This window comes from Mustela lutreola, chromosome 3 (assembly GCF_030435805.1).
Source record: "Mustela lutreola isolate mMusLut2 chromosome 3, mMusLut2.pri, whole genome shotgun sequence".
Classification (NCBI taxonomy): Eukaryota; Metazoa; Chordata; class Mammalia; order Carnivora; family Mustelidae; genus Mustela; species Mustela lutreola.
The window spans coordinates 103095993-103113048 of record NC_081292.1 but is presented as its reverse complement, the minus strand read 5'-3'; the positions used below and the strand labels follow the sequence as shown (position 1 = coordinate 103113048).

At 38.7% G+C, this 17056-nt stretch overlaps 1 protein-coding gene across 2 annotated transcripts in view; it reads left to right on the top strand.

Annotated features, from left to right (window-relative positions):
- Positions 1-17056, top strand: part of CNTNAP5 (contactin associated protein family member 5) — an 842021-nt gene that overhangs the window by 400800 nt on the left and 424165 nt on the right. For both annotated transcript variants that reach the window (XM_059166599.1, XM_059166598.1), the window contains exon 7: positions 665-808. In XM_059166599.1, the coding sequence (XP_059022582.1) occupies positions 665-808 (144 nt within the window). The remainder of the gene's footprint in view (positions 1-664; positions 809-17056) is intronic.

Genomic DNA, 17056 nt, shown 5'->3' with positions numbered 1-17056 from the left:
AAGTCTATAGTGTATAAATAATTTTTTTGTTGTTGACATCATAACTTGATTTCTCAATCAACATTATGTTCATTTGCTGTTTTATCACATATATAAGCACCATTATTGACAACTAAGTAAGTTTCCATCATATTAATTCTTGATTATTTCCTTTAAGGAAATTGTATGGAACATTTGGATTATTCCCTATCTTCCATCTTTACAGAAAATAATTTGGAAATAATCATGTACATAGGATTATTTGGTATAACACAGACTTTTAAACTAGGTCTCTCTGTAGGTGAACAGAGGTATGTTATGTTTGTCCCTTGGCTTTCATTTGGCTATACTCTCTCAGATGTTTGCACAAGAGAAAAATATAAAGTTGTTGATTTTTTTATTTCTCCCTCCTATAAATTATTGTTTTATTTAGTATTAAGAAGGTTCAGAAAGGAAGTGAAATAGTTTTGTAAAATAAGCCCTTAAAAAGCAAGCAATTATAGTTATTTTTATGTGGGCTAATCAGTATCCTTTTAAATGTGCAATCAAATGGCATCTATAATTATTTGAGCCACTTGGCTCACACATACAATTGAAACTACTAAAATTCACTCGCTTACTTTTCTTTCCTACTCCTTCAGGGCTTATAACTAAGAGCTGATTTTTTTTCCCCCTCTTCATAAAGCTTAGTTTTGGAGGAATTCCAGTACCAGGCAAACCTGGGACCTTTTTAAAGAAAAACTTCCATGGATGTATTGAAAACCTTTACTACAATGGAATAAATATAATTGACCTGGCTAAAAGACGAAAGCATCAGATCTACACTGTGGTAAGTCAACACCTTTCTCAGCATGGTGGTTTCTAATAGGTTGGAGTAAGTCTTTTTCCCATCCCATCTCCTGAACTTCTTTATAATGTGTTTATATTATATTCTTTGAGGTCCTATCACTCTCCCAGGTGAAAGTGGAGAGCAAGAGAAAAGGCAGGAACTGAGCCGGTGTGAACTGCGTTATCAGGAGGAACAATACATTAGAGGCACCTAGAGAATTCCATTTTCCTGGCTATCAGTTGTGTGCCAGCTGTGGGGAGTGTTGCAGCTTACCTTGTATTAGCCTCAGTCCTTTATTATCTCTGGGAAATGCGAGTAGAGCCACAGATTCTATAGCTTGTGAATTGCGTGTTTACCTCCTTATTATTTATATTAAAATGTGGAATTTTGAATAAGAGGAGTTAAACTTTCTGTGTTTTTGAGATTTACTTTGTAGCATTTATCATGCTGGCAAGTTACATCCTTTTCTAATTCATTAACATTTATCTTCCCCAATAGACTGAGAGCCAGAGCTGGCTTTTTTTCTTTTTCACCACTGCATACCCAATACCTAGCAGAGTGCCTTGTACATAGTAGGTACTCAACAATGGTGTTGATATTTCCAGTTATTATTGTGGACTTGTTCATTTCTCCTTCCAGTTCTGTTTCACTTCATATATTTCATGTCTCTGTGTTTTAGTATATACACAGGATGGCTGTCTTCCTTTTGCCATGTTTCAAGGTGTGTGCTGGTGACAAGTTCTTAGCTGTGCTTCAATCTATAATGTCTTGGTAGCTATTCCATTCTTGAAGGATATGTTCCCTGTATAGAAGACTCTGGTTTGATTGTTGTTTCTTTCAGTTCTTGAAAAATATTAGGTCACTTTCCTCTGGCTTCAATTTTTTGGGGGGGCAAATTAACTATTATTAAAATATTTTCCCCATAGATAAGCTGTCATTTCTGTCTCAGTGCTTTCAAGATCTTTCCTTTGTCTTTTGTTTTCAGAAGTTTGACCATTATGTGCTGAATGATGTGATATCTTTATGTTTATCCTGTTTGGATTTCATTCAGTTTCTTGAATGTGTGGGCTGTTGTCTTTTTCCAAACTCTGCCATTTATTTGAGTAATTTTTGGTCCTCTCTTTCTCTTCTCTTTTCAAAATTCCACAATGATGAATGCTACATCTTTCGTCATAATCCCACAAGTCCCTGACCCTTTGTTCATGTTTTCGTCTTGGTTTCTTTTGTCTTTTGTTCAAATTGAGTAATTTCTATTGTAAGATCCTCAAGTTCACTCATTCTTTCCTTACTCTCTTCATTTGGTTATTGTGCATATCTGTTAATTATTTTTATTATTTTATTGTATTTTTCAGTTCCAAAACTTTCATCTCGTTCTTCTTTACCTTTTCTATTTCCTTGCTAAGACTTTCCATTTTTGTGCTGGATCTTTCTATGTTCTTATTTGTCTCACATGTGTGATTGTTCCCTGAAGGATTTTTATTATAATTGCTGCTTAAAACTATTTGTCACATAATTCTAACAATATTTTTGTCATCTCAGTGTTGGCATCTGTTGATTACCTTTTTAAATTCAATTTGAGGTCTTTCTGTTTCTTGATATATAACAAGAAGATTTTTATTTTAACCTGAACACTTTAGGGAGTATGTTATGATCAATCATAATAGCTATTCTCTATTAGCTGCCTTTCTCTGACACTATTCCAATAGCGGAGAGGGGATTTTACCTTATTTCTCCTAGGTGGGTGGGGATAGTATCCAGGTGTTCCACTCAGACTCCATTGACACCTAAGGGTACGGTGGAGAAGAATGAGAGCTCCAGCTCCCCATCAGCTCGTCAGTGATACCTCCAACTGGCTGGGATGTGTATGAGAACCTCATTACAGTTATCCACGTAACCTCCATTGCCACCACAGTGTGTATGTGTGTGGGCATGTCGTTGTTATCACTGGATTGTGATGAAAGTCATGACTTGGCTCTAAAACATCTCCAACACCATCCCTGCAGGAAGTGGGTGGGGTTGCTCACAACTGCTGACTGGGGGTACACAGTCCAAGCTGTACCAAACATGTGGTTTCAACTGTTACTACAGGGAGAAGCTTGCTACACTCTGACAAAGCTTAAAGTTCTTGCTCCCTACTCAGTCTTTTCTGACCCAGTCTTGGTCAGGGGTTTCAAAACATTGCTATAGCATGGATGAATGGAAACAGGGTCAGAGTTCTTTGTATGGTGTTTGGCTGGCAGAGAACAGTTATTGTCTAAAGGTATTCTGTCTTACTAAGCTTTCCTTCTCCTGGGCCTTTGATCATAGAGAGCAGGCTTCTGATTGGGATTTACTTTTTACCTGCTTCAGCTGGTCTCATCAGGCTGCTGACTTCTCAGCAACAACTCTAAGATGCATGAGAAAAAAAGAAAATCTGGGGAATTCTTTACTGTTGTTCATTGGTTGTCAAGATCCTTCAGCATACTTTCTTTTCTCCACCATTCAGTCTTCTTAGGTTTATTTTATACGTAATGTCTAGAAGTTTTTAGTTGTGCTTAGTGGGGATAATAGAGAAAATTACACTACTCCATCTTCCCAGAAGTGAAACTCCTTTTAACTGACACTCTTCCAAAAGCCATGACAAAAGTTGGCCACCGCATCATTTGACAGGCAAAATCTGATTCTCTTTGTAATCCGGCCAGCAGACTGTAGAAAACCTGTGGGACTTAAATGACCTTGATGTTTACTTTCCCCCCTGATAAGCAGACCTTATAATGAATACTTTATTTCATTTGGGCATTTGAATTTTATATAGGTAAAGCATTTTTTAAAGTGGCCATTGGATTCCAGGGTGTGAGATAGACTTGCTTGAGAGGAATCATATGTGCGGTTAAAGGTTGCAATTATTTTAAAAGGTTAGCACCAAATTTCTCCTGTAGTTCTGAAGAGTAAGGATGGTGCTAAGAGAGGGTTAGTCCTCTGACTCTGGTTCTAGGAGATCCAGTGATATTACTTACCCATCCCTGGCTCATGCTCAGGGGTCTTGACAATTATCTTATCCATGTGTACTTAGGTTGTCCATCTCCCAGGTGACCTAATCACTAGATTGGTGGTGATATTTTTCTTCAGCCTCATTCAGGAGACTTGAGCCATGTAAAATACACTCATGCCCATCCCTTCCCCAATATTACTAATGAATATTTCATAATATACTAGTGTCATTGAGTTCAGTCTGCCTGTTGGCAATAAGATACCACACTACTGGGAGTTTAGTTTAGAGTAATGACATGAATGTCAACTCATATGAAAGGCAGGATACCATTTGCCATTGTGCAAGGTGTTGACAGAGTGTGTTGAAACACAAGGAGCTCATGATATTGTTTACATCCACTTTTTATAAACAGGTTCGAAAGTCTGCTAGCCTGAGCCTTCCATGTAAATAACTAAAATCCTCAAGGCTATATTCAAAAAGGAAATATCCATACATATTATGTGTTATAAATAACTTTAATGATGACACATATTTATTTTAATTTATTTTTTAAAAGATTTTATTTATTTATTTGATAGAGAAAGATCACAGGTAGGCAGAGAGGCAGGCAGAGAGAGAGGGGGAAGCAGGCGCCCTGCAGAGCAGAGAGCCCGATGCAGGATTTGATTCCAGGAACCTGAGATCATGATCTGAGCCGAAGGCAGTGGCTTAACCCACTGAGTCACCCAGGTGCTCTAATGATGACATATATTTAAAAATGTGCTGGTTGCACAGAACAACAACAACAACAAAAGAGAACACGGAGAAAAAATGAACTTCTGAATATTGGAAGCTTTTCATCATCTCTTTTTTTCTGAGAGAATGATTAACCAAAACTTTAATAAGTGTTTTGTTGATTTTATACTACTCTAGCACTTACCAAGTTGCCTGAAACATTGCTAGCATACTTCATTCCTCAGAGTTTAATTGGTGGTATTGTTAATATGAAGCACAAAGATCCATTTAGCACTAATGTACTTGGGGAAAAATAATCCCAAGAAAACTGTTTTACTTTGCAGGTAGACAACCATTACTTTTAACCTTCAAAACTTAAAAAAGAAAAAAAAAAAAGTGAAATGTATTTTTATTCCAAATTGCTTCCATCACCTTGCTTAAGTGAGAATTCATATCACTACACACACACACACACACACACACACGTGCACACACACCTTTATATACCTAGTCTTTTTCCTTTAGGAATTCTGTGAGGGAAGGGAGAGTTTTCCCTGATAATTACAAGTAAAAACTGTTTTATTCTCCTACTCAGGCTTAAAGTGTTCCCCCAAAGACATAATATCAGCTACAAAATCAGCATTGCTCCAAGTTACTAAGTCACTGCTGTGCTAAGTAAGGGTTTTTGAAAGGGATGGTGTTTTTGTCCTTTGCCAGTGTTCACAGACTCTCATAGTTATGGAGTCTTGGAAAGTTCAGAGTTGAGCAGGAAGAGTTGAGGAATCAACAAATCAGGTAGCAAGGGTACGATAACACCCATACATTACAAAATGTGATTCAAGGCTCAAGGAAGCGCCCGCGTTGGCCTCATCCAGTACAAACCTCTCTAGCCGCTGGCACTCAGGGAGCATCCCTATTGCAATTTGTCATTCCCTTCTGTGGGACCTGCCCACTCCCTGGAGATTTAACAGCTGTTCCATGGGGATAATTCAATTTAGTCTTTATGGCTCGATTTGCCTACAAGACGATCCTCCACATCCTGAAATGCAGTAAAACTAACAGCTTAAAGTAGACATAAAAAATACCTCTCTATTCTTCCTCAAATCTTTCATCCTATGCTAATACAGCACCATATAATAAACAATCAGAAAGTAAATGGCCCATTGAAGTGTGTGTACAGTACCTGTAATGTGGATTATTATATACATAACATAAGAAATATATTGCCTGCTAGTTTCCTGAAAATGATTAATTTCATTTCTTCCACTTCACAAGAAATGCTGCTTTCTTTCAGCTCTGCTTTCTGAGGGTTGCATCCTCTCATCCAGAGGCAAGGAGAATAATGTGATTGGTTGTTAGCTGAGGTCTAACTTACTTCACTGTAGGTCTTAAAATGATTTTTTTTTTCATTTAAAGGAAGAACATAGTAGAAATGGTCTTGTTCCTTTACATTTTCTCCAACAGAAGAGGGGGAAAATGGCTAATAGCAGGACTATGGATATAGACTTGGCTTTTGAGCTAATAGACTATATCAATTCACTTTTGTGCCTTTTTCTCCAAATAATTGAAATTAAGGAATTGAATGGGTGGTAGCCAAAATACTAAACACAGAATGATACTCCCAGCCTCATGGCTGAAATCTCTTCATGCAATCCCGGAATGTGTTTCCACTCAGCTGATTGGGAAGCCTCTTGGTCTTCTCAGACCAACACCTGCAGTAACAGAATGGCTGAGAGAGCCATTGTATTTCTAAATGCATAGGTTTGTGTTCTATGACCCCAGCAAATTAAAAAGTAGATCGGCGACAGCTTAGGTTCTACTTTCCTGAGTCTGAAGTTTCGTTTATTTCCAAACCGTATGAACCATGGAGTGGATTTTGAGTGCATCTATCACAAACTTATTTACCTAATTCATTTGAGGAAATTGAATGACTGTCTCCAGTCCAGATTTTATCAAATGATGGGCTCCATTGAAATAAAGAATGTAAAAAAGATGTTGCCCAGTAGACTTGATGTAATAGGCATACAGATAGGTAAGAGAAGCAGGCTTCTGTGAGGTTTATTGTCTCTTGTTTGCATCTGCTGCCACAATACTCTGTGCAGTGTGGTTGTTTATTTCTTGTACTCTGAAGCCAAGAAAATACACTCAGATATAAATATAAGATAAATATAATATAATATGCACATGAAATCACACACACACTCACATTGTATATGCACACACACACATGCATGCACACACACACAGTGGCAAAGCAACCTTTGCCCTACCTGTCTATGACCCAGAAGTTCATGAAAAATCCTCAGAGAAAAGTCCCTGGTGTCTAGTGAAGCCTATAATCTCTTCAGTTTGTCCCCAGGATTATGTTTCGTCTCTGTGAGTATGCTCTGTGATAAATGATACTTTTCCTTGATGGAAGGAATCACTTGAAAAAGCAACTAACATAGCATGTCTTCTCTCTCCACATTCCTACTGTCATCTACCATCATTTGACCATTCTGACAGTCACACCACCTGCTTCTTTATTGTATGCTCCTCATAACCTGGAAAAAAAAAATCTAAATTATTAGCTTCCAGAAAATTTGCTTCCTTTCTTTTGGTGGATACATTAAAGTTAGTTTCAAGATTGTATCAGGAATAATGTAATGTAAAGTTAAAAAAAAAATGAACTAACAGTGGAATGGTCATCCTCTCTGAAAATCATTCTACCTTAAATCAATGTTATGACTTGTTTTTCTAAGATGGCCAATTTTGTAGCTCATCTAGTAAAATCATTACTTGAAGCTATTAAAGGAAATGTCTTTAAAAATGTTAAAGTTGTGGGGCACCTGGGTGGCTCAGTGGATTAAGCCGCTGCCTTCGGCTCAGGTCATGATCTCAGGGTCCTGGGATCGAGTCCTGCATCGAGCTCTCTGCTCAGCAGGGGGCCTGCTTCCCTCTCTCTCTCTCTCTCTCTGCCTGCCTCTCTCTCCATCTACTTGTGATCTCTCTCTGTCAAATAAATAAATAATATCTTTAAAAAAATGTTAAAGTTGTATATTTTCTATATATTTTTGATGAATATACAAAATAAAACACAAAACCAGCCAGAGAACAAAACATTGTTCTCATTTTTCATGTTTTAAATTTATATTTTATATAACATGGACCATATTTTATTGACAACCTTTTATCTTGCTCCTTATAGCTAATATTTTCTCTTAAAATATGTTTTACATTGCTAAATTTTTTTTTATAGATTTTGTTTATTTACTTGAGAGAGGAGAGAGAGAGAGAGAGAGTGAACATGAGCAGGGGTCACGTGGGGAAGCAGAGGGAGAAGCAGGCTCCCCTCTGAGCAAGGAGCCTGGTGCAGGGCTCTACCTCAGGACCGCAGGATCATGACCTGCACTGAAGGCAGCTGACTGAAGACCCCAGGTGCTTCATCTTTAAAATTTTTATTAAAATTTTTTAATCTTTTTATATAAAATATAATTTAAGCATTAATTCAATTTATCAGAGTGCCTTTAAGACTCTACAGTGGTTACAGGCTCCTGGGTGGCTCAGGTGTTTATGTGTCAGACACTTGATTTTGGCTCAGTCATGATCTCAAGGTCAAGTCCCTCATTGGGTTCCACACTCAGTGCAGACTCTGCTTGTCCATTTCCCTCTGCTCCTGCCCCCTGCTCTGTCTTTCTAGTACATTTTTAAAAATCTTTAAAGATTCTACTGTGTTCAAATTTTGAGTGTCTTGAATTTTTACTACCAAAAATAATGTGGAGATTGTAAACATAATGAAAAGGTAATTTTCTAAAATTCAGAATAGATAACCAGGAGTGAAGATTATGGGATGAATAATTACAGACTTTTGACTCAATTGTTTATAGTCTGTACCAGTTTCCCTACACACACACTGTGTGTAGAAGTACCTGCTTCTCCTGCCAATGCCACCTCATATTTTCCCCTCATTTGAATATTCAAATTTCTTTTAAAATAGTGGGTTTAATTTGCAACAACTTGGATAGACATAGAGGGTAAGTCAAGTAAGTCAGTCAGAGAAAAACCAGTATCATATGATTTCAGTCATGTAGAATCTAAGAAACAAAACAAAGAAAAAAAGAGGCACACAAACAAAAACAGTCTTTAAAAAAAAAAAAAGATTTTATTTATTTATTTAACAGAGAAGGAGAGAAGAGTGTACAAGCAGACAGAGCAGCAGGCAGAGGGTGAAGGGGGAAGCAGACTCCCCACTGCACAGGAAACCTGATTTTGGGCTTTGGTCCTAGGACTCTGGGATCAGGACCCAAGCCAAAGGCAGATGCTTAACTGGCCGAACCACCCAAATCCCCCCAAAACAGATTCTTAAATACAGAGGACAAACTGGTGTTTGCCAGAGGGGAGGTGGATGGGGAGATGGATGAAACCTAAATGGGATCAATAATACATTTAAATTGATGAGCACTGAGAAATGTCTAGAATTGTAGAATCATTAGATCATACACCTGAAACTAACATAACATGGTATGTTAGTTATACCTTGGTATAAAAATTTAAAAAAAAAGAAAAAGAAAAGGTCTAAATGATACTTGAAATCAACTCAGGTTCTTTTCTTCTGCAAAACTTCCAGCTAATAACCTGAGTGTGTTTTTTATAGCTCATGTTTCCCCCAATAATACCAGCAATGATAGTCCCCTCATTTGAAGATACCTTGTTTCAGAGCATTGTCTTATAGATAATCATGATGCCACAAATCACGATGCTAATATCAGAGGATAGTAAAGGGAAGTGGCAGATGGACGTGTGGTTGTATTCACTCCTTTGTGTCTGAAACCTCTGTGAGAGGCAGACAGGGGCAGACATTATTATCCACACTTTATATTGAAAGATGCTTTATGCCCAGGACCCAGGAAAGCCAATGATATATAGTCAGCAGCTGTGTCATTCACAGTCTTCTTCCTCTTCTTTTGGAAAGCACTACACTATCAGCTTTTATTCATTTTTATTATACATCTATTTTTTCCTAGGGCCTTGAATGACTTTCACACCAAAGTGGGGGAAAAAAAAAATACAAGCCTGGGCAGCTTTGTGATAGCACTGCTTACCTCGGATTTGAAGAGCCAATGAGATGTTCCAGAAATGATCCCATGTAGTTTGCTCATCGCCAAATAAATTTCCCTGGGACATCCCTTGCAATGTATGAGTGTTGGGGCAGAATCCTTGCCTTCATCCCCAGAATCAGAGAGAGAAGCAGAGGCAATGCCTGGGAAGAGCCTAACTGCCTTACAATCATGTGGCTGTGATCTTGGCTGGAGCTCCTCACTGGCTTCACAGCTCTCAGTGTGTCCAGTTGCCAGCATCTCGCTGCCAGGCTCTACCTTCTGCAATTAAGGATGTGGCAGAGAGTCTTCATTGGGATTTTTTGTCTCCTTCAGCCTTTTGCAACCAGTGACTCTTGTATTTTGTGATGGAAACTTCTTGGGTTTTGAGTCCTTCATGATCAGCTCCTCCAATATCTAGAAGTTTATTTCCCCCCTCCTTTCTTGTCATCGCTTCTTTTCTAGCCAGGCCTAGGTGGTTCCATGTTTCTGGAATTCACCATATGCATACGCACGTCTAAGCCTTTTCATTCCATGTTGCTTCTGCACTGAGCTGCTTTTCTCCCTTGGCTCTTCCCTGACCTAGTCCCAAACCATCTATCCTTCTCTAAACTTACAAGTAGGTTAACGTTCGAATCAGGATGAGACTCAACATGTTCAATGACTTCTTGAAGTGGAGCAGAGTACTGAAGCCCCCAGGTTGTGCCAATCATGGACTCTTGAGTTGCTGCCTTATGCGGAGGCCCAGAGAGAACTGGCAGTCAGGCAGACAACACTACGTTCAGGGAGCCCCTTAGGATCTTTGGGGCTGTGGTTTTATAGGAAGTTTCAAAACCTTAAAGATGGAACCTCCCTAGAGTATACCAGTATGAACCCACTGCATTTCTACCCTGCCTATGTCAACCTCAGTGGATTGTCTGTGGCTCTCTGGAGCACAGTGCTATGGAGAATCATGGCTCCAAGTCCAGCTTGCATAGAAGAAGCTGCTATGACCCATAGGTAGAATCCACCATGGGTTTGGGAATCATGTAGTGTCAGATGTGCTGTGCCTGCTAGCCTTGTGTGGCCATTCCAGATCCCATCTTTGTCTCACAGCACTTTTCATCACTCAGCTCCGTTATGCTTTCTTTGTTGTGACACTCACACTTCTATTACATTACATAACTTAGCATTTGATTCATCATCATCATCTCAATACATAACTTATAGAGTATCTACTGTGCTCATAGCAAATGATCCTTACCTTCAATGGATGGGAAACTTTAAGCCTCTTTTTGCCCCAGCATCCACAACCTTGGCATTGCATCACAATTTCAGAACTCAAAGTTAAGAGCCAATAGACATACTTTGCCTATCTCCTTATCACGTGCTTTCTATTCTCCTGGTCACCATTTTGATGGCCACCCCTCCTCACCTATTCTCTCTTGCCTTAATAGTTTGACATATACTTTTTATTAATTTTGGTGTCTTGATTACTCTCATTGATTCTCTCAATGATTCCATTTGGTTTTATAGCTTCTTGCTTTCTGACTTTGACTACAGCCCTGCCCTCCCAACTGTGCTCCTGAACACCATTTCCCCAGCCACTGAAAACTACTGGCAGGGTGCAAAATACATTACAAGAATTAAGGAAGAGAAATCACAGGCTAGGAGGTTCAGGAAATACTTCATGAATGTCCAGGAACTTGATGTAGGTTTTGAAGAAAGACATCTCTTTGGACAATTCCATTGTAATAGGACAATTCCAAGGTAATTTGAGCAGGGGCATGGAAACTCAAAATGAGGACATAGTATTTCTGGGAAACAAAATAAACATAACTTTCTATGCCACTCATCACATTAAAATGTACATAATGAAGGCACTATATGTTGAAGAAGAGTATAATCTTTGAAGGCAGTAATATTAATTCCCACCATCATGACATAATAGCTGCAGAAGATGGACCAAATTACCTGACCTCTTCATGTTTCAGTATCATCATCTTCAAGGTAGAACTAAAAAACACCTGCTTTATAGATTAGTGACTCCTGGGATATTATAGGCACTGAATCATTAATAGCTAATGATAGTGTTATAATTATTTTTATTGTCCCATTTTGCTCACCATTTCTCATTGTATGTTTCCCATGAAGACCATAGTCCTATGACTATGTCTATCCTGTTGTGTAAATGGCCTTCTGCAAGAACAACTCTAAATATTTTAGGTCAGTGATTATAAATATCTTAGGAGTCACATACCCCTTGAAGAATAAAATGAAAATTATGAAAACATTTTTTTTTGTATAACATTTTTGGATCACTAGATACCCCTGAAGTCCATCTACGGACAGTAAGTTAAGAGCTCCAGAAAACATTTTAAATTACAAATCATGAATAAAATCAAACCTTTTCTGTGTCTTTATAAATTCCTAATAATCTTATATAAATTCTCCTGGTTGAATCATCAGGGCTTCAATGAGCAGGGACCTGACGTTGAGTCCCTTGTGGGACAGGTGGACGTGTTTCTTAGAAGCTCTTCACTTTGTGCCACAAGATTTAGAAGACATCTCTGTCCAGGATCAGGTTGTTTGAAAAGGAAAAAAATTATTATATATATGTTTTAAAAATATATTGGCAAGTAGAGGGTAGTAACTGCTAACATGGGTAAAAGAGGACTTAATGGTCTAGAATGAGCACTTAGAAAAAATCAGGTACTTTCTCTAGGCTGCCAGAAAATAGACAGTGAAGGAACTAGATACAAGGAAAGCTCCCCCTGCCTTCCTCTCAGGCTGAGATTCACACCCGGTCCAAGTGGGTGGTTGGGACCATGCAGTCTGCCAACAGCAACAAAGCTTGCCAGCCAGCATAGGTCTAAGCTGCCTGTGGGAGCTGCTACCAGTGGAGAAAGTGCTAGCTGAGGGCGCAGCTGGAGCTCAAGCATGAAGAATTAGTGGGTTCCCCAATGACCATCAATGATGGAGGACAGGAACCCAGTAGAGAAGGCGGCCAAATGGTATGTCCTTGCAGTGGCTCTGTCGTGCCCTCTACTGGCAAATCCTAGCATTTGGGAGGAAAATGTTTTCAGGGTCCAATCTCCGTGTCAAAACAGGGAGAAGAAGGGCTTTGGCGCTGAAACTCAGAAACGGGTAACTGACACAATCTCTAATCTCTTTTCTTCCTTTTAAATTGTGGGTTAAAAACCAAAAGGCACAGGAGTTCTGGAAGAGAGGGTAAGGAAGACAAAGGGAAGCACGTGTGTGTTCATGGTTTAACATCACCTGCGTGTGGACTTGGGTGATCATAGCATGCCTCACAGGTGTATGAGCACAAACTCTAAATACAGGTACAGGCTCTTGTGAATAGGGAAGTATTAATTTATTTCATTTTGTCATTATCTATTTCCTCAATAGAAAATAATGAAACTACACTTACTCTCTTTTATAGGTCCATGTAATTTACTACATAGAAAAGTATTTTTCGTACTCAAAAAAGCTTGATGTGTGCCATAGGCAGACCTGCATTTGAATCACCCAAACAATGTACCCCTCCGATGAGGATTTGCTATGCCACAATTCTCCTAAAACTTATTCCTATATTTTACCTAAAGGTTTTCTCATGCAACTCCCTCCACTCCTTTGAAATAGTTTTATTTCTTTGCCATTTCTTTCCACCATTTTCTCTAATATCCTAGTTTGGCTCATCTTTCTATTCCTAAGTCAGCCCATGGGTTATCCATTCTCACCCAAGGTGGTCGATTATTACATCAATTTCCTCCCTAACAATAAGTTCCAAAATTTACCTTGCTTCTGCCAAGGAAAACAAGCCCTTTGAAGGACATTCATATTTGTCATTTGTCTTTATTGCATCAATACAGTCCAGTAGCTAAATAAAAGTCTTCTCTTTTAAAAATAATAAGGATAATTTAAAAATAATTTAAAAATTTGATGATTGACTAGAACTTTAAGAAAGGTACCCTGAGGTCAAGAATATGGCTAAATGGACACATTTAGTCTGTACAAGCCACAGTTGATGTATCTGATAGAAATGTGGAGTCTGAGTAGATTTGGGGCTGAGGGCATGCCCTAAAATCCACCATTTACCTCAGTTTTGGATGATGCATTGTGGAAGCTTCTAAGCACAGTATGATTTTGTTGAGTGCTGCAAGAACACAGCTGAGAATCAGACCCTGAGGATGGAGCATTCAGTGCTAGTTTCTCAAGGTGAATGGAAGGTCGGGCAGCCCCAGAAGATATTTAGTTTTATAGGCTGAGGTTTTGGTGAATGTTCATCATTTTATATTCATGGGCAAATACAATACCCCATATTGAATCAGTAGTCCTCGATTCCTCCAGGAAACTAGAAAGCACATGAATGTTACCAGACTTTTAACGTTTAACAGTGTCATTACTGGCAAAAACCATTAAGACAATGTAAGCATCTTGGGTTTTTTGTTTTGTTTTGTCTTTTTTGTTGTTGTTGTTGTTGTTTTGTTTTTGTTTTTCATGTTTTTACTCATAAAATCAAGTGTTTATAACCAGGGCATGTTTTCAATTTCAGTGCTTTGTGATTGATATCCCTACAACCTCTTACCCTTTTTAAGAAATAGTGGGTCCCCATGTTTTATAAATGTGTGAGATAATTAGAGCTGATACTGCTCTGGGAAAGCACAAGAATCATCCTCACACCAATATAATTAAATTAACAGCATATGGACCAATAAGTGTAATAAAAATGATATGTAATTCCCACTTTTCACAAGAGAATTCATGTTTACAGATTATAGGAAATTTGGGAAACACAAAAAAGTAGAAATAAAGAAAAAATTACCTGCATTCCCATCAAAGTCAACTATAAATGCTGTGTCAATGTAGATTTTCCAGTTTTCTTTTTCAAAAAGAATATTATTTCGTGTAACTTTTTTTCCTTCTTATCAACATAGTCTGTAATGAAAATAGTAATATACTGAGCATTTAGTATATGCCAGATACTCTGTCAACTGATTTTCATATTAATTTATTTCCATCTTTGATCTCACCCTATGAAAGGACAAGTATTTGTGGTTTCATTTTGAAGTTGAGAAACATGAGTGTAATTCTATTAAAGCCAGTCATCCAAGATACATAGTTAGGAAGTCTCTATCCTGGCTTTTTTGATGCCAAAGCCATGTTCATCTGCTATGATATGCTTTATGAACATTTTGTGTGTCCTGCTCTAATCACTGAATTTCTGAATTTTAGCTAAAGTAACAGTACATCAGAAAAATGGTGATCAACAAGTGTTGAATAAGTGAATGGCGCTTTTTTATTTTTTTTTCTTTCATTCTTTTCTTTTCTTTTTCTTTCTTTCTTTTTTTTTTTTTTTTTAATAGGAGGAGACAGGACTAATTTGAATTCCCAGCAAGGAAACTAGCATACTACAGATAGTTTGTACTTAAAAAATATTTACTTATTCTTGTGTTGGAATGATTATTATACCAAGACAACTTGTAGCATCTGATTAGAGTGAGAATGCCTCCTTATTTAACACTGGAGAGTAGAAGCATCTTTTGAAGGGAGGCTATTCCTCTCTAAACCTAGTGATCTTCACATATAAGTAAAAGATCCTTAATACCATTTAACTTTTTTTTCTTAAGATTTTATTTATTTATTTGAGAGAGAGACAGTGAGAGAGAGCATGAGAAGTGAGAAAGTCAGAGAAAGAAGCAGACTCCCCATGGAGCTGGGAGCCTGATGCAGGACTCGATCCCGGGACTCCGGGACCGTGACCTGAGCCAAAGGTAGTTGCTTAACCAACTGAGCCACCCAGGCGCCCATACCATTTGACTTTTAGCCACCTGAGGCAGAGAATGAGAAGATGATCTCCCGTGAGAAGATGATCTCCGGTAGGTACGTGAATGGCTCTGTCAGTTAAGAGTATGTCTTTGGCTTATGGCATGATCTCAGAGTTTTGGGACTAAGCCGCACATCAGATTCCCTGCTTCTCCCTCTCCTTCTGCATGTGCTTGCTCTCTCTCTCTCCTCTCCTCAAGTAAATAAATAAATAATCTTAAAAAAAAAAAAACAAAACAAAATACATGCTCTTCCGGACATCTACCCCCACTAATGATTTCTATGTCCCTGATGCAGAAGTAGTTCTGGCCTACAGAGAAACCACTGTATGAGTCAGGAGTTGTGGTTTCCCCATCCAGGATGGTTACTATGTAATTGGATAAACTTTGTGATTAACTTAGTTTGGCACTGTGACTGAGAAACATTCTTTAGAACATCTAAATGCCTTTCAGGGGCACCTGGGTGGCTCAGTCAGTTAAGTGACTACCTTTGGTTCAGGTCATGATCTCTGGATCCTGGGATGGAGCCCTCTGTCGGGCTCCCTGCTCTGCATCTCCCTCTTCCTCTGCTTGCTGCTCTGCCTACTTGTACCTGTGCTTGCTCTCTCTCTCTCCCTGTCAAATAAATAAATAAAACCTTTAAAACATTGTCTGAAATACCTTTCAACACAAACATTTAATTAAGGAGAATTTTTTAGAAGGCCTCTATCGCTGTATTACTTTACATATCAAAGTATGTAAGTTTGATCTTACATATCAAACTACCACAGACTAGCTTGGTTCAAACAATAGAAATTTACGTTCTTATAGTTCTGGAGAGTAGAATTCTGAGATCAGGGTATTGGGAGGTTTGTTTTCTCCTGAGGCCTCTCTCCTTGGTTTGCACTTGGTCATCTTCTGCCTAGGTTTTTAACTGGCCTCTCATCTGTGTCTCCATACAGCTGATTTTTCTGTGTCCAATTTTCCTTTTCTTGTACAGACACCAGTTAGATTGGATTAGCGATGACCCTAATGACCTCATTTTAACTTCATCCCCTCTTTTTTTTTTTTTTAAATTTTTTTTTTTAAAGATTTTATTTATTTATTTGACAGAGAGAGATCACAAGTAGGCAGAGAGGCAGGAGGAGTGAGAGGGAGAAGCAGGCTCCCTGCTGAGCAGAGAGCCCGATGTGGGACTCGATCCCAGGACCCTGAGATCATGACCTGAGCCGAAGGCAGCAGCTTAACCCACTGAGCCACCCAGGTGCCCCTTCATCCCCTCTTTATAGGTCTCATCTCCAAATACTATCCCATTCTGAAGTGCTGGGGGTTAGAGTAACAACGTATCGATTCTGGGGAAACACAATTCAGATCATAACAGTCACTTAAAGTTTTATTATCTGAAGACCACAGGAAGTATTTGTATTAGTTATCTATAGCCTCCCCTGCCCCCCTCAACAAAATATTAACAGAGACTGAATCCCCAGGAAGTAGTTAGAGACTCAGACTATTTCACCTTTCAAGGAAGCCATTCTTACTCTCTGGCTTCTATCCTAAGAGTCCCAGCAATCTTCTGGAACTTGAGGTATCATATCTACATGCAAAGCTTCAGCAGGGAGCGGGGAGGGGCGGGGAGGCAAAAGAGTATCCCTGCCAGCTAAGTCAGCACTTCTTAAGGCTTCCAGGAAGTCCCAACCAATGC